This window comes from Typopeltis vanoorti, chromosome 7 (assembly GCF_054136105.1).
Source record: "Typopeltis vanoorti isolate ZY-2024b chromosome 7, IOZ_Tvanoo_1.0, whole genome shotgun sequence".
NCBI classification, from domain to species: domain Eukaryota; kingdom Metazoa; phylum Arthropoda; class Arachnida; order Uropygi; family Thelyphonidae; genus Typopeltis; species Typopeltis vanoorti.
The window spans coordinates 9,594,700-9,621,910 of record NC_143555.1 but is presented as its reverse complement, the minus strand read 5'-3'; the positions used below and the strand labels follow the sequence as shown (position 1 = coordinate 9,621,910).

The window sequence follows — 27,211 nt, the reverse complement described above, 5'->3', positions numbered from 1 at the left end:
TTTAAAAAAATAAATAAATCTAATTTAATATAATAAGTTAATCCCCACGATGAGTCTTTTGACTCCATGGAGGCCTGAATCATAATAATAATGATATTAATTTACATTAGATTGATGCAATAATATTTTCAATAAAAGGAAACACTGAAGGCCATCAGATCTGTTTAACTTTGGTTGGTGTAGAAAGGCTTCACAGCTCTCCTTGTATAACACTACAGTGAATCTACTTTTAATTAAAAGTTTAGTTTTCTTCCAAAGAAGACCCCTACGTATAGTCAAGATAGCTTTTTCTGCTAGGTCAGACTGCTCAGGTTCATGATACTGGATACATGATTTATATTCCTGATGCTACATATCTTCCAGACTGTCCAAAGTAAGACAAAACACAGAAGCAAGGAATCTGGTAGATATCTGAAAGCTATCTTTCAGATATCTACCAGATTACTTCCTTTCCTCACTAAAGTTTGTCTTTAGGTGAGGAAAGGAAGGTAGAAATCTTCCTGTTGGGCTTATGGAATGTGGAATATAAGGACAGATTGAGGAAATGCAATTTATGGGGCTTTATGAATAGAAGAAGAGATAATATGATTGAGATGCAAATGGGTGAGCAGTTGTTACCAGATTAGTGTGGATTGGGTTTTTCATAGCATACAGGGATATAGGTAAAACATGAGGCCATCCCTAAAAGTGATGTGAAGAGGGTGTGAGCAAGGGAGTTTCAGGTTCTTTGCATGTAGAGTGGTTGGTGAGTGGAATACATTCCTTTAGAGTATGGTGAGTGTGAAAACAGATTATAATTTCTGCACTGCTTTCAAACCTCATATGAAGCTAGCTACCTTTATCTTCTCTCCTGAAGATCATCTCTTTCCCTTTCATGTTCCAGATGTGTGAAATGTTCTTTGGCCTTGCAGTTTAGCATGTTATGGACCAGTGTATTGCCAAGGTACGACAATGATGAGTTGGTGGCATCGTGAATGGTATGCTAGCAGAGCTGTGTGAGGAGAAGGAAGTATAGTTTCTGGATGTATGGCATGTATTTGAGGGAACAATGGAATTATACAGATGTCTTGATAGCATTTGAATGGCTTTGGAGTAAGTGCACAGGAGAAAAGTTGCTAGATGGAAGTGCAGTGTGTGATGCATGGAAGAGAGATCAGGAGTAAAAGATCAAGAGAGTGGTGTTGAAGTGACCAAAGTGCTTGGCAATAGAAACAGTTGTAGTATGAAGATGACAAGAGAATGGGAATGCAAGAGAAATAAGGGAGGGGAAGCCCAGGTGGACAGGGAGACATGGCATATAGACAGTGGATGTTGGAAATAAGTGGTGCCCAAGGGCAGGTGTGGTGAGGAAATCCCATCCAACAAGTGGCATGGGTAGGACTGGTTATAGACATAAAAGTGAACTGCTGTGTTTATTTACAACTTCCAGAAGTATTAGAAATAATGGAGATGAAATGGTTTCACTGATTGAGTTTATTCACCCCAAACTCATTGGAATAAATGAAATATAGTTGAATGAAAATGATATCCTAATGGGAATAAAAATGGAAGGGTAGAGTGTTTTTTTGCAAGGATAGATAGGACAAGAAGGGAAGGGGAGTGCTGATGATGACAGCAGGGAAATTATGCCCATGTAAGGTCCGCCTTTGCAGCACTTTGAATCTTTTTGAACTGTTGCAGTTAATTCTAAAATACAGCCTCGAGAACTCATTTCCAAATATTGTAATACTACTGTGAATTTGCCTCACAATTGCTATAAGCGTTGCTAGTTGTGAGAGGAGTTTTTCTAAATAAAATTGATTAAGAATTACCTACATTACTATGAAATAGACTTCACCAATGTCATCGACGATTTTGCTAACAGAAAAGCAAGCAAAATAACATTTTAGAGTGTTGAAATTAAAGTTTTACTTCAGAAATAAACATAGTGTTTATTTCCCTATAAGTTGTTTTGACTTTTTGTAGTATTTTTGGTGTGTATTGAGAGGGGTGGCAAAAGCTTTAGCTACACCATTGGTTATCAGGTTGACATGGAAGGTATTTTTTTTCATAGAATGGGAAAGGGGAGGGGGAATAAGCAGCTATTGCTGGAAACTGTATAAGGAGGGTGTGAGTAGAATGAGGAGAAGGTTCTTTGCATGAAGAGTGGTTGGTGAGTGGAATGCATTGCCTGATTGTGTTGTGAATGTAGACACATTGAATCAGTTTAAGGCACAGTTGGATGAGTTTTGTGTGTAATGCTGTGTACCTTCCATGATCAGTCTCTGACTCCATGGAGGCCAGATGCTAATAATAATAATGGACAAACTGGGAGATCTTCCCAAATCTCTCTTGAAGAACACAAGAAGTCAATCTGCCACTACAGAACAATGGCCAGTCATGTCACTCTGGTTTTGCCTTGTATACATTGCACAGAATCAAATGGAAGAAATGACTGTGCTTCACTGCAGCAAATAAAAACTTGAAAGAGTTTGTTTTTGAAGTTGTGTCAAACCCATAATTTTGGAAACATTAATTCTTAGACCTCTCATCCAGCGGCCAAGACAGCTAACAGCACTCCTAGAGGGGTTCCCCTCTTAGTGTAGCATCATCCACTTAGCTACACTAAGTGGATGATGCTACACTAAGAGGGGAGCATCATCCACTTAGCTACCAGCCCCCCCCCCCCTAGAGGGGTGCACCTTTTGGTGTAACATCATTCACTTATTGCTTATATGTGTTTGTGTTATTACAATTTTTATCTTGTACAAATCCCAGAAGATGTCTCTGTGACAGAGATGAGTTATTGGAATTCTTAAACCTATGTTTATTTAGTTCTTTTTGCCATTTTCGTCCATTGAACCTAATTATGAACACAGATTGCATAGTCAATAAGACTTGTTATTTCTTCTGTGTTCTGTCCATGTGAATTTATGCACATTTATGTGTTGGAACATGATGTTTGTAATGTCCTGTCCTGAACAGAAATCCAACATATGATTATCATTATTATTAGCTTTCTTTGCACTTTCCTCCAGATTTTTCTCAATTGTTTTTATATAATATACAGATATTTATTCCCTACTCTGCTGTTCAAATCTGCATTGGGAATGTATCCATCTGCTTTTCTCTTTTCTTTATGTCATCTGCTTTCATAAGACCCAAAAAATACTTCCACTTCTTTATAGAATATTCTGTAGGACCTTAGACACTTAAACACAAATAAGTCTGACTTCCTATTTCTCACATCACACTACTTTAAACTCGCATTCAAAAATTTTATTTTCATGTTTAATGCTATAGCTTCTTTTTCCTTTTCCTAATCAATATTTCATAGAATCTAACCTTTATTTTCTTTTTCTCTGCATTTTTCAAGCTCACAAAACTTTTTTGCATATTTATTAGTTAAATTTCTGTTTGTTTCTAATTAGTCAAAGATAAAGAAGAAATCTTCAACTTTACATCTCACTTGAGAAAGTTAGATATAGCCTGCAGCTAATAGAACAGCGATAAGGATGTGCAAGAAAACATTCTATAGTCATCTTTGTCTTTTCTTTCCATAGATTAACTGCAGTTAGGCACTCTCTATTTAGGAATTGATGTATCATGAAAGCTGCTATAATAAATAAGAGCAGCAAAAAATCCCCCACAAAATCGGTAAAAAGTCAAGAATACAACAAAAATACATTCCAAAAAAAATTAAAATAAAATAAAATAAAACTCATTCAGAGAGAAAAAAAAATCCAAATTCTCTTTACACATCCAGATCTTCAGCATAAATGTTAATGATATGCATAATACTTTCTTGAATCAAAGTGTGATTTGTTTTTACTTATTGAATCTTACCTGGCATCTACAATCCTTCAATGTAGTTATCTTAACTGCAGTTTCAAGCTACATGAGCATATCTTACATGCTTCAGCAGAGATTGCTAGTTCTCTGATTCCCTCTATATGCTTTTCTTTAGCTTTTGATTTTCTTGTTTTTATCTATGCTGCTTGTTTTTTCTGTTTCTATTTTCTGTGCTTCTTTTCCATGATCTGATTACAAGAACAGAAATCCAAGTGCATGCTCCAGCTGAATACCCGAGATAATCCTTGCCAAAATTAGGAGCTTTCAAACCTTAGTTTGCCAACAAGTATGCCAAAGCAGTCGATCATGAAAAATTTTGCATTTCTTCTGTGACTTGAGATTAAAAACCTCAACTCTGCACTTGGCTACTACAGTCTGCAGCATTTGTTAAATACTTTGACAAGTCCCGCGTGTACTTTGGAGGACCAAATGTGAAAAAAAAAAACTTTCCTCCTCTTCACATGGCATTCAAACCTTCTGGTCCCATATTAAGGCTATTGGGAACACCTTTTGTTCTTCTTTGAGGCTCTCTCTTTCTCACTCACACACACACACACACACACACACACACACACACACACACACACACACACACACACACACACACACACACACATCCAGACAATGCCATGTGTGACATTAACCTAATAGTTTTAAAAGACAAAAGAGATTACCTCTTGGCTACAGTTTTCTCCTCCAACTCTTCTGTGGGCAACTTTAAAAAAATCACCTAACAGTATACCAGAAATGATTCACTACATGCCCTGATCTTTTGACAGAAAGGCACTAGAAAACTTCTCAGTAATTTAGTTATATTAGTAAGTCTCCTGATCCAAATTGTATCCCTTTCAGTTCGTACTAAAATCTTGAGCTCCAGAATTTACACTCATTTTGTATCACATATCAGCAACTATACTACTTTTCCATTTATCCAACAACGTGTTCATAAAAAAATGAAGATAAAAGCCAGCCATCAGGCTATCTCTTCATTGTTCTCATGTCATTCTTATGGAAGGTAATGGAGGTCTTGTACAGTGAATGTGGATGGATGACAGGGACTTCAAGCCTAAACTTAGTGTTGAAGACATTCTTGGAATAGCCAAGATAGTGCATTGTCTAGGATGAAACCGATGTTCTTGCCTTGCCACCCCCAGTATGTTGAACTGTGGTAAAGTCCAGTCCATTCTATAGCAAAAACAAATCTTCTGCACCTTTGCATTGTTAGCATTGGTTATATCCCTAGCCAATAGACAGTAAACTAGGAATGTATCCAGAAATGAAATAACACAGGCAGAAGTCAAGCATCTACATGGCTCAGAGGAAAAGTCAGACTTCTATGGTACAAGACACTACTAAGTGATAGCTGATTTTATTGTTCATTCAATACTTTGCCTATTGGAAGTTAAAGTGGCCAAAACCATAGTTGGATTCCAGAGCAGATACTCAGTTTACATTTTCCTCCATTTCTCCCAGCAAGCAACATGAGTTGTAGAAAATCTTTTGGCTTGGTTATAAAGTATATTATACTTGATAACTTGATTTAACTTTAGTTGGTAAATGATCAAAACAAGAAATTATATTTTTGTTTTAATCCTTTGCCCAAGCATAAGCAAAGCTGGCATGTGAAGTATCTTCATAACTAATCTGCTTGTATAAAGAGGTTGATTTACATGGTTGCTGAGACATCATCAGTTGTCTCAGCTGTCATCAGTTGTCTCAGACAACAGTGGATGCTGAGACAACATCAGTTGTCTCAGCATCCAACAATTTATCTAAGCCTTGGTTTTATAGGAAGTGTGCCAAGGCTTTTACAAGAGAACCAAAGGCATACTGCAATTGGCTTGCATGAAATCTTCATATTCCTTTTTCTGTTTATACCAAAACTGCTGTAAATAAATAACTTTTGTTTAACTCATTTTGTTTGATCTAAAAGCAAAAGAGAGAAAAAAAGAAACACTCTTACACATTCTTGAAATCATTTTGTACTGGATGTTTGTAAATAGATAAGACTACAAGGTTTCTGACCTGCACAATGATTACTTCAAAGTTATTATGTCCAGTAATTCAGAAGATGCGATTCTTATCCCTAGTTTTACAAGAACTTCCATATTATTTGTATAATTGTTCTTTTTTTGTCTCATTCATGCAATATATAGTTGCTTTGCACTGACATTCCCATGGATTTCTGGACAGCTTGACTTTGAAGTTGCAGTTGATGACCTTCTATGATTTTTTAAGAGAATTCAAATAAAGCAATTGGGCACAATTTGTTGTCTCACTCATATCATCTTTTCTGGAAAAATAGGTCTCTTCTCTTGTTGTTATTTTTTCATGGTAGTTATGTTACTATTCTCTTTAAAGTTATGAGATTTTTTTTTTATATATTTATTGTTGAAATTATTAATTTGTAATAAAATATTTTGCTTTATTTTACAGGATTACCTTGGTGGCTTTGTTTTGTTCATTGCAACAATAGCAGCAATGTTAGCTGCAATATATGATCATGTGACCCCTGCATTTGTTGGTATGACAATGACCTATACTTTACTCGTAAGTATCTTTATGCCATTATCATCAAGATAACATAAGGATATCATCTTATCCTATAGTGACATAAAACTTAGATAAATATCAGTATTATCTTGATCTCCACTTTCTGTATTGAATATAGATGTGGTGTTTTATTATTATTATATTATTATTATTACCCAAGACCTCATGGAGTCAAAGACTCATCTGGGAGGTCCCTTTATCACACACACATCTCATCATACCATGTCTTAAACACACTCAAACTCCTTGCAGACACCACACTCTCAGGCCAAGCATTCCAATCATTCACAACTCTGCACGAAAAAAACCTGCCTCTCACTCCCCTACTCACACCCTCTTTATACAGTTTCCAGGGATGACTTCTGGTTCTCCCCTGATCTCCCACTATTCTCTGTAGAACTTCTCCACCATTGATCTTATAACAACTCTTTACCAACTTGTAGGTCTCTATCATATCTCCCCCTCTTCCTTCTCTCGGGAAGTTTTGTGTTATATGAATATAAATTTGCATTTTCTTAAAAATAACTAGGTCCAATAATTACAGTGTACTCTGTATTTTTTTAAGCACTCTGCAAGTTATTATTTTTGTAAACCATGCTAGCAAAGCAATAGCTCGACAAAGAAAGATTTTTCCATTCTCCTGAATGAATTAATTTTTTTTTCTTTATTTATTTATTTTCTGTTCTTGTTTGTTTTATTTTAGTAATTTGCAGATAATTTAAAAAAATGGTTTACTGCATGTAAGACAAATTAGAATTTAATCGCAAGTCCTATATATTTTGCTCACTATAATATGAGCATCATTCTGCGAGATAGCAAAAGAAGAATTGGTTACAACATTCAAAATAATAAACAGGAATGTGTCAAACAGCATGAGTCATACTTTCACATGTCTTGTTCACAGCTGAGTGAATAGGAAATAACACTATTAAAATTCCAGGGAACCATGCCAGGTTCCCTGGAATTTTAATAGTGTTGTGTAATTGGGGTGGGGGGGGGGGAGAATATATACAGGGTGATCAAAATTAAAGTATCCCTTTAAAGCCTTATGGAGCGCCACCCAGTGATCCAAATGCTGCAAAACTTTGAAGGAATACATTGTGCATCATGCAAAAGCAATACTGAGAAGAAAAAAGTAGTTTCGAAATTCGCCACCGGGGGGGCTGTAGAATGTACTGAATGTAGATGTAATTTTTCTGTATGTGTAAGGAAAAAAGCAACGAAACATAACACATTTTTATTCACTTCCATTATGCATTCACAGCTGTACTGTTCAATGTGCTGCCCTTCCCTGTATGCCAAAAACTGCATCCGTTGCACGTTGTGTTTAATGGCAGAACACAGCTGGTCGACACTGATGTTGCACACATGCTACATTATGCTGTTTTTCAGTGCTGGCAAGTTATCAAACAGCATGAGTCATACTTTCACATGTCTTGTTCACAGCTGAGTGAATAGGAAATAACACTATTAAAATTCCAGGGAACCAGGCCATAAACCCTGTCATTGAGAAATTCCCATAGCCAGAAGTCACAGGTTAGATCAGGTAAATGAGACAGCCAATGCAGTGGGAAATGCACAACTGATCACTCTGGCTTCCATGAAATGTTCTAAAAGAACCCCAGCAAATGTCAGTTGACTTTCAAAGTCCTGCAGGTACAACTCCTATATCAGGTTATTTTGAATGGATAGAAATGTAGAATCTTCTATAAAATTTTCCAGACAGTTGTGTAAGGCATATCCCTGTGTCTCGATACAGCACATGGACTGCAGGAAGAACCAACGCTGTCATTCATGGCTTTCTCCACAACGGCAGTAGCAGCTTCATTCGCTTGTAGGGAACTAATTGGTTTGTGACCTCTGCGAAGTCTAATTCCCAATGAATCCTATTTCTTCAAAATGACTAATCATCCATCGCAGAGCACGTGGAAATAGTGGAGCTCATCGACATTTGTTCAGGTGACAAAATTTGCAGAGTGCAGCAACAGCATTGCAATTGTTTAGGTAGTACAACTTCACAAGCAAAGTATGCTGAGGCAAGGTTAGTGCCATTACTGTGGATGGTATTAACAACCAGAATGAAGGGAAAAACCCGATGTCCATCTTTTTTAAACCTGGCATCTGCCAAGTTGTATGATATGCAAATTTCATTCATTTGGTGTTTACAGTACACCTGGTAGTGAATGTCGGAACTACTTTTTTTTCCTCCACTTGACACACAGTGTATTCCTGCAAAGTTTCACATCAGTTTGATCACTGGATGACACTCTACAAGGCCTTAAACAGGGATACTTTAATTTTCATCACCTTGTGTGTGTGTGTGTGTGTGTGTGTGTGTGTGTGTGTGTGTGTGTGTGTGTGTGTGTGTGTGTGTGTGTGTGTGTGTGTGTGCGTGCGTGCGTGTGTGATTATTAAATCGAAGGGTTACTCAGTTGATAATATATTAAAATTATTTAATGACTGAAAACCGCGGTTTTTTAGTTAAACATTATTAATATACATAACTAGTTTCGTCTGGGAACAGACTTCGTCAGGTACAAGCGAAAAGGACATAAAAATAGCAGAGAGAGAACCATACAAGTACTGGATTTCTACATAGCAGAATGTATAAAACAACAGAGGTTAACATTTAAATGGAAGAAAGAACTCTGGATGTAGCATCATGGGCATGTGTGCTTATAAGGTCTCGCAAACTCCAATATTGAATGGCAGAGCTATGAGAGTCTGGAAAACTATAGCTTAGGTTGCTATTAATGTGAACAGAGTCAAATGGAAAAATCCATCGCACTCCGCCTAGAAAAGCATCACAGAGACATCTCCTACTGGATTTCCTACATCAGAATTTGAGCTTATGCCTTTTCCAGCCACGTGTTGTTTTCAACAAACTCTAATGAGGAAGGCCTCCCACATCAAATATGCTGGGATTTAACTAACATTCTTAGATGTTATGACAAATTAGAGAGATGGATTCTGGAGTCTAAGGGAATCGTTCTTGATCCAGTTCACATTAATAGCAACCTAAGCTATAGTTTACCAGACTCTCACAGCTCAGCCATTCAGTATTGTAGATCGCGAGACCTTAAAAGCACACATACCCATGATGCTACAGTCAGAGGTCTTTCTTCCATTTAAATGTTAACCTCTGTTGTTTTATACATTCTGCTATGTAGAAATCCAGTACTTGCATGGTTCTCTCTGATATTTTTATGTCCTTTTTGCTTGCACCTGACGAAGTCTGTTCTCAGACAAAACTAGTTGTGTATATTGATAAAGTTTAACTAAAAGACCTCAGTTTTCAGTCATTAAATAATTTTAATATGTGTGTGTATATAATATATATATAGAAAGTTTTTTACCTTGGGTGTAACATACGTTAAAGATACCAAGAAATTTTATATACTTGGTTTTAATCCTTTTCCCAAGTAAGCAAAACAAAGTTTTGTGCATGAAATATATTCAATTCTGAGCTATTTGTATATAGAGGCTAATGACTACAAATCACTTGCCTTAGTATGTTTCCCATAATGCAAAGCACACCCCCTTTCAGGTGTGTATTATGCAATGCATAATGGGAAGGGCCACTATCCAGACTGGTTTCGACTTTTATTGAGGTCTCTTCAGTGGGAGCCAGACCCAGGAGTGATACCACGGTTGAAGTAATGCAGAAGTCATATACCGGATGATTATAAAATAATGTCAAGTGTTCAGAGCCCTCTAGCGAGTAATGTATTGGACAAAACACACCAATATTCGGTATACATACACAGTGGAACATGGGGATTCAATTTAATGAAAAAAAAAAAAAAGTTCCAAAAGTCGCCAACAAGGTAAATTTTGCCGCTGTTTACCAAGAAAAATGCATTAATTTGCATTATCGCGTTTCTTGTGAGCGATCATGCAATAAAAGGAAAGCCTGTGAGATTTCTTATCATTCGTAGACGAACTGCTTTTCGATTCTTCTTACCTTACATGAGCATACTTTTTTAGTCAAACTCTATTATCAGTGGAACAATAATGCCAGTGCTTGTCTTCGTGATTTTCGGTGTATGAAAAATTTACGAAAAGGACCGATTAGTGTAAAAAAACTTACGAAAACTGATTTGGCGATTTGAAACTACTGAAACTCTAGCAGTGCAGGTAGGCAGGGAATGCAAACCAATCAATCACCAACAAGTTGAACAAGTTGCAACTGCTGTTGTGGAGCAGGAGATGATGAATGTGCAGGGTACCAGCAGTGCACGAGCAATATCCCGGGAAACAGATATCGCATACACAATGGTGTGGAAAATCCTACATCAGATGTTGAAGTTTTACCCCTATAAAATCAGTCATGTTCAAGAATTGTGCCCTGGTGATGCGACCACACGAATCGACTTATCTTTGAGATTCTTAACGCATGGAAGTGGATGATGCATGGCCATAGCAGATTTTATGGAGTGGTGAAGCGCACCTTTATTTGAACGGCGATATTAACACATGCAACTCTCGCATTTGGGCTGCAACTAATCTGCACATGTGTCTGCAGATGCCTATCCACTCGCCCAAAGTCACAGTGTGGTGCGGATTTACGGCATCTTTTATCATCGTTCCATACTTTTATGAGGAAAATCACCAAAATGGACCAGTGACCTGTTCCGTCAATGCTAACAGGTATGCCAATATGCTACAGAACTTTGTGGTTCCACAACTGCAGCAAAGAGGATGTCTCAATTCGCCCATCTTCATGCAGGATGGTGCACCACCCCACATCGGACTTCAGGTACAGCGTGTTTTGCGACAACATTTCTCTGACAGAAGAATCATTAGTTGTGCATTTCCCGCACCATGGCCACCGAGATGGCCTGATCTCAATCCTTGTGACTTTTTGCTGTGGGGATTTCTTAAAAGCATTATATATCAAGGACATGTACCCGATATTCCAACTTTGAAAGATCGAATAACGTTACACGTGAGACAAATCAATTCCGATATGTTGCGAGCCACTGTGGAAAATGTCCTGCACTGTATGCAGTTCCTGGAACATCAGAATGGTGGTCATATTGAACCTCATTTGTAATTAACAATAAATGTCATGAATCTGATGTGTGCTGTCTCTCATTTGCCATTTAGTCTTTCATTAGTCACACCTACTAAAATTAATTTGGCAGCGCCAAAATTTCCCCTGATGGAGACTTTTGGTACTGTTTTTTCGTTAAATCGAATCCCCCGTGTTCCACTGTGTACATCTACTGAATATTGGTGTGTTTCGTCCAATACATTACTCGCTAGAGGGCTCTGAACACTTGAAGTTATTTTATAATCACCCGGTATATCTTATATACAAGATATATTTCACTCACAAAACTTTGTTTTGCTTACTTGGGAAAAGGATTAAAACCAAGTATATAAAATTTCTTGATATCTTTAACATATATTTCTCCCTAGGTAAAAAACTTTCTATATCTTTCTCTCATCCAGAGATTTTTATTAACAAGGTCAAGTACCTTTTGTCTAATTGTATATGAGATATATATATAAATATATATATATATAATGACTTCTGCATTACTTCAATCGTGGTATCTCTCCTGGGTCTGGCTCCCACTGAAGAGACCTCAATAAAGGTCGAAACCGGTCTGAGTAGTGGCCCTTCCCATTATGCGTTGCATTATACATGCCTGAAAGGTGGGGGTGCTTTGCATTATGGGATACATACTAAGGCAAGTGATATGAAGTCATTAGCCTCTATATACAAGTAGCTCATGTGAATATATTTTACGCACAAAACTTTGTTTTGCTTACTCGGGAAAAGGATTAAAACCATGTATATAAAATTTCTTGGTATCTTTAACATATATATATATGTTAAATGAAAATGAACTCCATTTACGAAAGGATGATTTAAGAGAGAAACAATGGTTTCTCTCTTAAACTGATTGAAAATTCTTCTCTTTCCATCACTCTACTGCTACTGAAGATTCTCCCCCCCCCCCCCAAAGCTTTTATTTCATTGTCATACATCAGCTCTCTCTCCCCAAAACTAGCAAAAATTCTTCAGAAATTCAACATTAGAACTTGCTTCACTACATTTCCAAAACTTCACTCCATACTAAGTAAACCTAAAGTGAAACATCTCCCTACTCAGTATCCAGGAGTCTACAAGATTTTATGTGAATGTGGAAAACCATATTATGGCCAGACAGCTAAATCCATCCTTTTGCATATGGAAGAACACCTGAGAGACATTTCCCACAATAGGACCAGAGCCAGTGCTCCCTCTAGCCACGTTCTCTTCTCTATTAACTCGGATGAAGGCCGCCAACACCTCGTAGACTGACCAGAAACTTCTAATATCCATGTGTGTTATGATGAACTCGAAAGAAAGATCATCAAATCTAGAGAAATTTCACTAGATTCATCCCATATTAACAACAGCCTTAGCTTCAATCTCTTTGGCGCGCACACATTGCCTCTGTTCAGTATTGGCACACTCGTGGCAGCTCACGCACGTAGTCAACTTTAATTTAGAACTCAAGCTCGCATTCCTGTTTTTAAAATGTACTATTGTCTTTTATACTAGATCTGTTGATGTAATTTTATCATGTCTCTGTCGTTTTTTGTATAATTCTTTGCCTGTGATACCTGAAGAAGTTGAATCATTCAACGAAACTAGTTGTATCTTAATATTAAACCTTGTTTTTTATTTCATTCTTGGTATATAGTCATTCAAACTAATTTTATATATATATATATTAAAACCAAATGAAGTTAAATAAAATATTTATGAACAATTTATGGCTGTTGCTTCTCAAAACTTGCAGGTATGCAATCTGTTTGATTAATATTAGGGTGATGAAATAGTATTTCACACATTTCAAGAAATAGACAATCGAATTTAAATCCGCTATGGTGTAGCATCTTTGTATGATCCCAGTGAAGTCTGTGTAGTTTCAGTGGCATGAGAAGCTAGGCCTGAACCTTGTAATTCTACAAATCTTATTTAAAATTTATTGTTTAAAAGTCCCTTTAAAGTATGACACGGAAATCCTCCTCACATCAGTTAGTCTGGCCATAGAATGATAATTATCAATTATTTTTTGGATAGTGGTTTCTATATATTCATTAGATAACAAAGCGACTCATATATTATTTAATTCTTCAGATAGAAGGGAGTCCAAAGAATAAATTGTACATGCTCTGTGTACAAGACTTTTGATAATACCTATGTACATGCTCTTCCATGTGAGGCACATGTTCATGGTAGAGGGCACTTCCAGTGATGGCTTGATCACATGAACAGGGCACTTCATAGATTCCTGGATGTGATAAAGGAGAGATTCTGTCCTTGGGTAAACGGAGTAGAATTGCCAATTTCACATACAATTTAAATACGGTGCATAGTTGGTGTTTGTTAAGTACTCTAGATATTTTTTCAGATGATGTGCCTTTAATGTATGGGATGGTGACAGTTTTGTTATAGTCTTCTGTGGTAGACAGTGAGCTCAATTGTTCGATAAACACATAAACCTTCTCGCACATTTAAGTTTTAAATTGTGTGCCGTTCTGAGTAGTTCTTGGTTATCAGATTGACTGTCGTGGTATCTCAGTGCTTGTGTTCAAGTAACCCATATTTTGCTTAATAATGGCCCCAAAGCGCAAGAGTAGTGATGCTGGCAATTTGGAACATGCCAAAGAAAAGCCATAAAGTGCTTTCTTTTAAGTGAAAAGGTGAAAGTTCTTGATTTCATAAAATAAATAAGTAATTAAGAAAACATATGCTGAAATTGCTAAGATTCCATTCACATTTAGAATATTGTTATATATTCTAAATGTGAATGAAATAATTGTTGGTATAATTGTTCTATTTTATTATTAGCTATTGTTGTTAATATCTTACTCAGCCTAATTTATAAATTATACTTTATCACAGGTATGTATGTATAGGAAATAGTATATATAGGGTTTGGTACTATCTGCGGTTTCAGGTATCCGTGGGGAGTCTTGGAACACATCCCCTGCGGATAAGGGTGACTACTGTATATATTAATAATAACTTTGATTTTGCGATGAAAATTGTTCAATATCATAAATATTATTATTCCTGATTATTATTTTACTGCATTCTGTGCTCCTGCCACTCTTTATGCAAATAGCTTATTTCTTACCCTCTTACTACTTCCTTTTGCAAGATTTCAAGGAATGGACCTTATCCTTGTTCCTCCCCCTCATTTTGCCATATGAAAAATCCCCCCCCCAGCGTTAATCCACTAATAACCTTTCATCAGCTTAAATGTCTCAATCATATTATTATTATTTTCCTGACCCCGATGGAGTCACACGATTTAAATCATCCACAGTCTGTTCACCACCCTCTCAGGCAATGCATTCCATGCTCCCACCACTCTCCATGCAAAAAACTTACTTCTTATCCTTTTACTCACCACCTCCTTTTGCAACTTCCACGGATGGCCTCTGCCTTCTATCCACCAAATTCTGCAGTCCGCATGCCCTCAGTCTGTCCTCATAATTATCAACTTGTACAGCCCTGACATCATTTTTGTTATCCCTCTCTGCCCCCTCCAAGATTACCTCATCTCCTTCAAATCATAGTGACCAGATAGCACAGAAATTCAGATGAGGTCTCATCAAAGCTTTATACAATGGGACCAGCACACTTTTATCTCTCATGGTTAATGTTCTCCTCAACATTGGCACAATTCTCTGAGATGTCTTCACAAACTTTGCAATATGTTCTTGGAACTTTACATCTCTAACCACAATCACCCCAAGATCCCTTGCTTCCTCCACCTCTTCGAGAGTAACTCCGTCAATTGAATATGAAGCATCCATCTGTGGATCCTGGATTTTAAAATCTTACGTTTAGTTGCATCTGACATCCTTATGCCTATGCTCACCCTTCCAACTTATTCAAATCCTCTTGAAGACACCAAATATCAGCATTATTACTAATAACTCTCCCAAGCATCATATCATCTGCAGAAAACTAAACATCTTCCTGTAGTCCTGTGACAATATCATTGGCATAAAGATTGAACAGGGATGATCCTAGGACTGAACCCTGTGGAACTCCACTTGTAACCTTCCTACTTCCTCACATACAACTCTCTGATATCTATCAGGGAGCCCATCACCAATCCAGTCCACTAACTTGCTATCCATACCCATATGATGCAACTTAAAGAAAATCAACTTCTCATATACCACTCAGTCAAGTGCCTTGGAAAAATCAAAAAAAAAAAATAAATAAATAAATAATGTATGCCTTGCCCTCATCCACTGCTCTAGTTAATCTGATTGTAAAAGGTAACCAGATTACTAAAATAAGAGTGCCCTTTAACAAATCCATCCTAGCCTGCATAAATAATATTATCCTCATCTGCCCAATTCTGTATATCAGTTCTTACCAATTTCTCTAAAATCTTAACAACTACAGAAGAAATACAAACAGGACTATAGTTTGATTCTTCCATTCTATCACCACTCTTATGCAATGCAATCATTACCCTCTTTCCACTCTCCAGTAACCTGCCCTATTACAAGACTCATTAAACAGCCAAGTTAATGGCACATTCCCTTAAAACACAGTGAAATTCCATCTACCCCCTGGCTTATTGACATTTAGCATATTCAGTATTTGAAATGCATCCTCTTCATTTACTTCTAACACTTCACCACTCATTATCCTTCTAGGAATAAAGCCTGTAGTACTAGGATGGAATGCTCTAATAAAGTGATCATTAAATAGCTCAACTGTGTCATCTGCTTTGGTCACCAGATTTCCATCTCTACCCAGCAAGATAATCTATCCACTATCATTTTCCCCTCCTACTCGCCACATAGCAAAAAAACTTCTTGGGATTCTCCTTGGATTGCAGTGCCAGTCTCCTCTCATATTCTAATTCCCCCCCCCCTTACAACACTAGTCACTTTCTTAAGCTGAGCTTTAAATTCCTTATGCAATTTTCCCTTTTGTTTCTTTTGTCATCAATTTGACACCAAGTAACATTACTCCCCTCATACACCAAATTGCTTTATCTTCTTCACTCAAGATATACAATCTGTCATTGCTGTCAACAATTTTTTCTTAAGTATCTCCCATGTACTAATGGGAGATACTTTCTTTAAATTCTTTCATCCACTGTACTGCTGCAATGGTTTCTAAGTCTGTTATAGTCACCTGCCTTATAATTCCAGATAAATTTATTCTGTTTTGATACCTCCCCATGCCTATTCATCCTCCAAGTCAGAACTACATGGTCACTCTCACTAACAGGGGGCTAGCATGTCATCTCAGTCACAATCAGATCCACTGATGCTATGATCAATTCCAGAACTCTCAATCCTTGTGTTTCCTCCACCACATGCTGCCTAAGACAGTTGTCCCTCAAGAAATCCAAAAATTCAGTTCCCTTATTACTGCATGCTGTCTTCTTTGCTCAGTTTACATCACTATTGTTGAAGTACCCACATAATGATTGTTCGCTTTGCACTTCCCAAACTATTTTCTGCTCATCACCATCTATATTCCTTAGTCTGTAGCAACATCCCACTAAATATCTTATCCTATAAACATTCATCTCACATCTTATACTCTCAAAGCCATTAATATTATTTCCACTGAGATTCTCCACTCTGAGTGAGCACAATTCATTTTGTATTATGAGTAATACTCTGCCACCACGTTTACCCTCCCTATCCTGCTGAAATATGCTATACTGTTTGATTTCTATCCCTGTAAGAACACCCTCCTCAGTTAACCAAATTTCACTGATCCAACAACCTTTAGAGAGACCGAGTCGATTAATACCAGAAACTCATTCCCTTTATTCCTAATGCTTGTAGCATTTGCATACAGAAAAAAACAGTGTATCGCCAGCATTCTTATAGTCATTATTACTCCCCTCATACTCCACCTGTCTTTGTAATATAGTGTACATCTCATTTCTCAAGTCACTATCCTTGTATGAGGCCATCCCTGCAACGTTCCACCTGTGTAATTCTAGTTTTCCTATCCCAACACGCTCACTTGACCAGAAAACAACACTCTCTCCAAATGCCTGCATCCTTCTGCATTCAAATATAATCCATCATACTTACAGCTCCCTTCTATCCTCAGATGTACTCTACACATCCACATATTGCAGACCCCCTTTTCCTGCACATTCTCGCTATTATCTCATTTGTCATCACTGCTCTTCTTCTCCACTAAGCATTATCATACCAGTGTAACACACTCACTATCTTTCCTCTGACACATTTCTGCTGGATTATGTTTAACATTGATCTCAAATCTTGTGCTACACGATTCACATTATCTCCCAGTCATTCTTCCCAACCATTACTACTGTGTCCCTCACACTTTCACCTCTTTTCATTACCACCATTGCCACACTCTCTGTCATTCCACCAGGTAAGCATACCTCTGACATTCTACTATGCACACCCCAAATCATTGAATCTCCATGCATGACACTCCAAATAGATCCATTTGTTCTTCTCTCATTGGCATCCCTAACTCTTACAGCTCCCAATCTCTCTCTCTCTCTCTCCTTTTTCTCCCACTCTTCCTCCTCCCTCTCACTTTTCTATCCCTTGCTTCCACACTCTCTTGTCTTTCTGCAATTTCCTCCCTCTCTCCCTTGCTCTCTGCTGCTGTTCTCTTACACCTATCCTCATTCCTCTCACACTAGCAAACCTCTCTATCCTCCCAACGTCTTCATTCACCCTCCTCAACTCAGTCTTCATTCCCTACATCTCCTTTCTCAGCAGTTCTGTTTTTCTCTCCGCACACACAATCATGGCCATCAGGCAAACCATCTCCATCCACTAAACTACCCAAGCTAAATCTATATATATGTCTTTAACATTCTCCATACTCCAACACACTACTGGCATCCACAAACTGAAAATCACCCATTTCTGATGCACTTTCTCTACCGCTGCTAAATCAAGATCGAGATACTTGTATTTCCCATCACCTCCCGCAGCCTGCATTTCATGCACACATACACATTCCCATCTCGCACCCTCCGCATTCTTAAACAATGGGTTGCATACATACTGCATATCTAGGAAGCTACAAGATCATCAACTAGGTTATGAATAACATAGGCTTTAAATGGTGGGGGAGCTATGGCTAGTACTAAAACTGGCAGCCATGCCGCTATGTTGAATATAATCGCTACACATGGAGACAATACTGAGATCATAAAATCCTAACTAAATACCTCACAATTATACAAAAAAAAATCATCAATTTGAATAGCACTAACTTAAAAATCACTATTGTCATGAAAAAGCACAATAATATCTTTCCTTACTGACACTTATCTTTTTTTAGCATCTCACATTGCTTGTTGCATCTGTCTTTGTGTGTTAGCAGCTCTCTCTCTCTCTCTCTCTCTCTCCATATATGCCTCCTTCATCTTCTATCTGCTAAACTCTTTATTTTCATGCCTTCAGTCTATCCTCATAGCTTACATTGTACAGTGCTGATATAATTTTTATCTGCCCCTGCATGTTCACAAAAGTTATTTCATCCACTTCAAATCCATCCTGGTGACCAGATATGAGCACAGAAATCTAGAGATGGTCTGATCAAAGCTTTATACAATGAGATTGCCTCCCTTTTATCTTTCAAGGTCAGTGTCCTCCCAAGTATTGCAGCAATATTCTGAGTTGTCTTCACAATTTGCAATATATCCTCTGTATGTCAATCTATAATCACCCAACTTATGTGTCTTAATCATATCACCCCTCTTCCTCCAATCCACTAGATTCTGTAAATTACATCTCAATGTTTCCTCATATTCAACATTTGAGAGATCAGAAACTACCTTATTCAGTTGCCTCTGGACACTTTCCAACATTTCTTCATCCTTTTGAAAACTAGATGATGAAATCTGTGCAAAGTAATCCATGTGTAGCCTAATTGGAGCCTTATACAATGGAACAAGAATCTCCTTTCTTCTAGAAGTCAATGTCCTCTGCATCATTCCTGGAGTTCATTGTGTTGTCCTCACAATTTTGGCAATGTGTTCTCAAAATTTTACATCCTTATCCACCATCACCCCCAGATCTCTTATTTCCTCTACCTCCAACAATATATCCCCACAAAGCTTGGGGATATATTGTTGGAGGTGGTTCACTTTGTTGTTGTTCACTCATCTGCTGTCTCTATCGCTCTCTTAATGCCACCAACCACTCCTAGCTCTTTAATTTCCTCTCTTTAAAAGTTGATTTTCTCCAGTCCCACTCTCCTAATAGTGAAATCATCTTCCTAGGTGATTTTAATGCCCATAACACCAACTGGCTTTCCTCTTCCAGTTGTACAGATCCTGCAACCAGAAATGCTGAAACATTTGCCATCACCAACAACCTTACACAAATTGTTCACAAGCCAACCAGAATACCAGATAACCCAAATCACTCCCCAAATACCCTAGATCTCTTGCTTACCAATGACACTTCCAAATATACAGTGAATGTAGGGCGCCCCCCTGGGTAATTATGACCACAACCTAGTGCTCATTTCCTGCTCCATGCAGCAACGCTTACACAGTCACACCCACACAAGAATAGTTTGGCATTAATTATAACAGTGCCAAATGGGACAACCTCCAAGACCACTATTCTTAATTTTCATGGGTGGACTATTGTTTGCAGTCTTCCAATCCAAACATATGCACCAAACATCACCAAAGTAATCCTCACTGGCATGAAAATATACATTCCCCACACTTCCCTGAACTGCCATCCCCTATCCAAACCCTGGTTCTTCAAAAGATGTGCCAAGGCTATACAAATGAAAAATCAGGCATACCACAACAGGCTCAAATTAAGAACCCCATCCTCCTTCAGTGCCTATACTGAAGCCCAAAACAGATGCAAAAAAATTATCAGTGATTCCAAAACAGAATTTGAACAGGCAAAAAGCAGGAAACTTGCAGCCTGTCCTAGCGAAAGAGAAAGCCAAAAAACTAGGCTTTCTCTTTCACTCAAAACAGCTGTTAACCTTATACAAATCACAAATCTGCCCAGCTATTGAATACTGTTCTCACATTTGGAGAGGGGGGGGGCTCCTAAAAGCTCCCTCAAAATGCTTGATTCAATACAGAGGAGAGCAATTAGACTGATAAATGACCCATCTCTTACCAACTCACTCCCTTCACTCTCACATAGACGTTTGGTCTCTGTAATTTGTATATTCTATAAATATTTTCATGGAAAATGTTCATCTGAAATAGCATCAATAATTTTCCCACTCTGCACTAAGCCCATTGGAACACGTACAGCCGCTGCCCAACATCCTTTCACAGTTCACCTTGAAACCCACAGAACAAGTTTCTTTTCCTCCTCCTTCATCCCTGCTACTGCTGTACTGTGGAACAGTCTTTCCCCCTGATGTATTTTGTAAGGAATACAATATACGGACTTTTAAATCGAATGTCAACAAGTTCCTCCTTTCCCATCCCACTACCCATATACGGTACTAAAGTACTATGGGTTGACCAGCCAACCTCTCGTATATGGGTCCAACATAAAAAAAGCATAAATTCTACATCCCATCTTTGTTTCCCAAATTTTAAAACCTTATATTTTGCAACATTGAACTGTTAACCCCCCCCCGTCCATTCACTCATTCTATTCAAGTCTTCTTGTAAGGCCAGAACATCTGCTCTGCTCCTCACGGGTCATCCAAACTTTGTATCATCTGCAAGCAACTGAATATCCCGATCCAAAATTTCCCCAATATCATTAATATACAGATTAAACAACAGTGGCCCTAAAACAAATCCCTGAATCACACCACTAGTGACTTTCTTCTTCTCAGATATTTCTTCCCCATACAAAACTTGCTGATACCTATCAGATAGCCAATCATCCGATCCAATGCACTAGTTTAATATCCAGCTCCATCCTCTAGTTTGACTGTCAACTTATCTGCGGTAATCTATCATAAGCCTTTGCAAAATCTAAGTATACTATTTTGTATCCATCTCCTTTGTCCAATGAAGCCACTACCTTATTATAATAAGTAAGTAGATTACTAAACGATGACCTCTCTTCAGCAAATCCATGCTAACCATCAAAGATAATATCATTGTTTTCTACTTAATTCTCGATCCTAGTTCTCACCAGCATCTCTAACACTTTAACCATAACAACTGACACACACAGATAGGCCTATAATTTGATGCTTGAGTTCTGTCACCTTCCTTATGAAACAACACAATCTATCTGGCCTGGTTGGCAAGATCATATTAAACAAATATGTCAAGGCATATGCCAACTCCCTAGCACATTCCTTCAAAATACATGGTGATATATTATCAAGTCCCACAGCCTTATTAACATCCAGTTTGCTCAATTTCCCATGTACACACCTTGCTCACTTAAATTCCATCTCTCCTCCTCATCATTATCAACTGCTCTCAAACTCTCCATGATGTCATATTCACAAGAATGAAAGACCCAGTCGATGTCGTCCTTCCATAATCATTCTTTTTTCTTGCTGGCTACATATCAAAAGAATGCCCTAGGATTCTTTTTGGCTTCATTAGCTAACTGCTGCTCATGCTTCACTTTTACTACCCTTACCAACCAAGTCACTCTGGTTGCCTGTTCTTTGTAATTCTCATGGAATTGATTATTACCACTCCTCTTATTTGCCTCCATAATGCCTTTTTCCTCTGTATCACATGTTTAATCTCTTCATTCATTCATTCATTTCATATCTACCTTATTTAACCTTCTGACCCTTGGAATACATTTAGACATTGCTTGTCCTAGACAGTTCTTGAATATCACCCAATCTGCATTGATCTCCTTTCCAACCAACTCTTCATTCCATGCTGCACCTACAAGCTATCTCCTGAGCTTCTCATAATCACCTGCCTTGTAGTTCCACATATACCATTTCCACACAGAGGTCCTCGCACTGCTGGCAATCACCCAGGTAATGGTCACTCTCACCAACTGGAGAGTGATTTCACACCTCATTTATAATAACATCCTCTGATGAGATGATCAAATCCAAGAGCCTCAGTCCTCCTGTTACATACTGTCTGAGGTAGATGTATTTCAAAAACTCAAGAAACTCATTTTCTTTACTTCCAGTTGCTATCTTGCCATTTCAGTCTATATTGTCATAATTAAAATCTCCCTTTATGATCACCATTTTGTTATTTGCTTGGCTAATTTGATTATACATTTCATGGTCACTACCATCTACAATACCAGGTCTATAAGAACATCCGACACCATACTGTCTCAAAGCCACTGGGGACAATTTCTTTTTGCATCTCTACCTTGTACAGAGATAACTCTTTCTCTATCATCAGCAGCACTCCCCCTCCCTTTTTACCCTTTCTATCGTCACAAAACACATGATACCCTTCTATCTCTATTCCTGTCAGGATGTCATCCTAATCTAACCATGTCTCACTTATTCCAACAGTTTTTGTGTGAACAGACTCAATTAATACAACCATTTCATTTACCTTGTTTCTTACACTTTTAGCATTTGTACAAATACAACAGCTTATTCCTGGATCTATAGCAAGTGTCACTGATACCACTTATTAGATGCGACTTTTTCATACTTAAAAGTTTATTTTTCACTTGGTTAGAGTATAATAAATTTAGTTTAATCCTTTATCCATGTGTGAGCAAACAAAGTTTGCGCCTGAAAGTATCTTCAGGACTGGGTTAAGGTGTACAACACCAGGGCAACTCGTTGCAAAGGTGGAGCAAGCCACCAACACTCCTATCTCGGTATCTCCTATAATGCAAAACACATCTCCTTGCGGATATGTCTAATGTTATGCATTAAGGGAAGGGCCACTACCCAGACTAGTTTCGATCTTTATTGAGGTCTCTTCAGTGGGAGCCAGGCCCAAGTGGAGATATCAGGCAGAAGCATTAGCAGGTCATCTCTACCTATAGGAATTGCCAATTGGTGTGCCACCCTTTTTTTTATTAATTTACTCTGGATTTAGAGAAAGATGTTGAAAGTTTATTTTTCACTTGGTTAGAGTATAATAAATTTAGTTTAATCCTTTATCCAAGTGTGAGCAAACAAAGTTTGCACCTGAAAGTATCTTCAGGACTGGATTAAGGTTGGTAGCTTGCCTCACCTTTGCAACGAGTTGCCCTGGTGTTGTACCACCTTAACCCAGTCCTGAAGATACTTTCAGGCGCAAACTTTGTTTGCTCACACTTGGATAAAGGATTAAACTAAATTTATTATTTTTCATACTTAACTGGAACTATTTCTTTTTCTCCTTATTCATCTTAGATCCTTCTTCAAATCCAAATGGTTTCCCTTGATCCTGGGTTATCCCCTTCCTTTTTTTTTTTTTTTGTATGCACACACATTTACGTACTCTTGGAGCATCAACCTTTCTCACACTGTGTTCCCCTGTCCACCCAGTTGTTCTCATTCTCTATACTCATGCTACCACTTTTTCATTCATAACCTCCACTTCAATCTCTCCTTTCTTACTCTCCCACTCTTTCACATCGCTTTTTACTTGATCAGAGTCATTCTCTGTACTCATTAATCTCTCTTCTAGCAGCAGTCTCTCCAAATGATTCACACCAAAACCATTCAAATGCAGTTGAATTCCTCCTTCAAACTCATTCTACACATTAACAAACTGCATTTTTTTCTCCTCGCACATTTCTGCTAACATACCATTCACAATCTTTGCTCTCCATCTCATTTTGTTACTGTCATACCTGTGCAACACACTGACTACCTTTCATATCACACGGTTATCTTTTATCCTTCTCATCAACCTCCTGATATCAAATCTTATATGTTCATGTTCCCAGTCAGGTCATTTGTCCCTATTACCACTACTATTTTGCTCGCTTGCTCCTCGTATCCAACACTTCAATTACTCTGTTCATTTTGCCACCGTGAAAACAACCTTATGTATCTTCTCGTTTACCACACCTCTAATAATCGAATCCCCATACAACAACACTGGTGGGTCTTTCGTTACCTCTTTCATACCGATATCATTTATTTTCATCATTTTCACTCTTCCATACATATCTCAAATTTTCTTAATTTCACTCCCCATCCATTTCATCTCTTGTCTCATCTTAACAAAGTCAGCTTTCAAATCTTGCATCACATTTTTGCTCCAATTCATTCTCTCAATTTTATTGTCAGCCATACTCATTTGTTTACAGTCAACACTGCTCACCACCTTATCTTTGATTGCACTCTGTTTTTCAACTTTTGCCACATTTGTATTGTTTGCTTCTTTCTTACCATTGATTGTTGAGTGTATCAGATCACTTGTTTGCTTTTTCAAAACCTTTTTACCATTTTTTCACTGCTCTTTTACACTGGCCTTCATTTCTCTCAGATGAGCACTCATCCTCGTCATGGCATTGTTGCTACTAGTACTTCAGTTACCACTCATCAAGACTTCAATCAGATCACACTTCGCACACACCCTCCTTCCATCCTCTGAAAATGTCCATAATCTATCTACATAATTAAATGAATACATATAGCACACCTCACATTTCATGAAATGACTGAAATCAAAATTATCCTCTAAAGATAAAGCTGCGCCCAGTAGCATAGCTGGGGAAGGAGTACCCTTGGCGGCACTTTTTTGGAGGTTTTCACATGAGACACAATTTTATTTTTCGTCAATTCTTTTATTTATGTTAACTTAGTAATTTTTATTACTTAATTAATAATTAGTTTTTAACAACCATACTCACAACTAAAATAAATAAAATATGAATGTAACAGAACTATTACATTTCCCTATCATACTATAATTAAAATAAAACAATATAACACATGGCATACCACAGTAGTTGCATCTCAGCAGGGACACCGTGCAATCAGTACACATTTGTGAAAACGTATTGCTTTTTTCCCTTCTAATTTGCGTATAACTACTGGCATCGACAGGATTTTAGGGCACCAGTAATAATAATATTTCTGTAGGCCCCTCTTATATTAAGGTTTCTGCTTAACCCTTTTTGATGTGTTTATGCAGTGTATTAAATTTAACAAGCATGATTCCTTTTTTATCCTAAAAAATGTTAAAATTCTTGATTCATCATTAGCTTTTTTAATCTGTTACACTTTTATATCCATTGGGTTGTTATCGAAACTGTTGAAAAAATATTTATTGTATTGTTTATGTATGTTTAGTCTAGAGTCTAGATTTAAACAAATCTTTCATACTGCTCCATGTTTATGGCAATCAGGGAGCTGCTGCAAAAGCGCCCGCCAGTCTGACGAGTGGTGATAGTGACTAAGCTTTAGATTGTTATAATTTGATCTTGTTAAGTATGTGTAATATATTTGTGATTTTATATCATTCTTCTTTGTTTTTTCTTGGGTGAGTTAGAGTATCACAGTTTTTTAGGTGTGCAGATTACACAAACTAACATTTTAAAAGGGATTTATTTATCCCTCTTAATCCTTATTTATTTAATTATTAGTTATTATGAATATCTTTCTTTTTCTCATTATTCATCTTATTTAGAAACTAGGGAAGAAGAATTAAAAAAAGAATGAAGATGCACTACTGAAATACCTCAGTCGCTAAACTACTACTACAACTATTATAATAAAATTAGTTTAATCCTTTATCCAAGTGTGAGCAAACAAAGTTTGTGCCTGAAAGTTTCTTCAGGACTGGGGTAAGGTGGTACAACACCAGGGCAACTCGTTGCAAAGGTGGAGCAAGCTACCAACACTCCTATCTCAGTATCTCCTATAATGCAAAACACTATCTCCTTGCAGATATGTCTAATGCCATGCATTAAGGGAAGGGCCACTAATGCATGACATTAGACATATCTGCAAGGAGATGTGTTTTGCATTATAGGAGATACTGAGATAGGAGTGTTGGTAGCTTGCTCCACCTTTGCAACGAGTTGTCCTGGTGTTGTACAACCTTACCCCAGTCCTGAAGAAACTTTCAGGTGCAAACTTTGTTTACTCACACTTGGATAAAAGATTAAACTAATTTTATTATACTCTAACCAAGTGAAAAATAAACTTTCAAAATCTACTACAACTATTGTTGCTGAAGCAATTTTCAAATTCAAACCATCATCAAAGTCATGTAATTCTAAAACTTCAACAAGTGATAAGGAGTGTAACAAACAAAAAATTCTAGCTGTCGACTTAAAAGATGTTGGTCTTTGGCCAAGTAAGATTAACGATGATGACTGATCTTACTGGTACATCAAGGTGCATCTGTGGTTCAACATTACATTCTGATTTTGATGAAGTGATTCTTGAGGATGCGTTAATCAAAGGACGAAACAGAAAACATACTAGGAGTGTTTTTTTTTTAACTCTGCCAAATAAGGAAAAAATGTTGAGGTCATGGTTGGTGTACTTTCCTTCCAAAAAAGCTCTTTACTGCTTTTGTTGCAGACTATTTGCAGACAGAAGTCACTCAAATTTTGATTCTGCAGATGGATTCAACATATGGTGGAATCTCAATCCTAAATATTCGACCATGAATCTAGTGTGGCCCATATCTTTCACACAATGGAAGGAGTTGGAAATTAGAATCCAACATGGAGCAACAATTAATAAAAAGGAACAAGAGCAAGTTGAAAACAATGAAGAAGTGGAGGGAGATACTTTCAAGATTATGGGATATTATTAGATTCCTAGCTAAACAAAATTTGACTTTATGGGGCCACCAAGAAGGAAATCATTATGAAACTGATGATGATGAACCTGAATCAACGGGAAACAGAGGAAATTTTCTGGAATTAGTTCCTTTGTTAGTAAAATATGATCCAGTGCTACGTGAACATATTC

At 37.5% G+C, this 27,211-nt stretch overlaps 1 protein-coding gene across 3 annotated transcripts in view; it reads left to right on the top strand.

Annotated features, from left to right (window-relative positions):
- The window catches only part of LOC150104479 (ATP-binding cassette sub-family C member 8-like), an 822,612-nt gene that overhangs the window by 621,370 nt on the left and 174,031 nt on the right, over nucleotides 1-27,211 (top strand). For all 3 annotated transcript variants that reach the window (XM_090395659.1, XM_090395657.1, XM_090395658.1), the window contains exon 26: nucleotides 6,268-6,381. In XM_090395659.1, coding sequence (XP_090251785.1) covers nucleotides 6,268-6,381 — 114 coding nt within the window. The remainder of the gene's footprint in view (nucleotides 1-6,267; nucleotides 6,382-27,211) is intronic.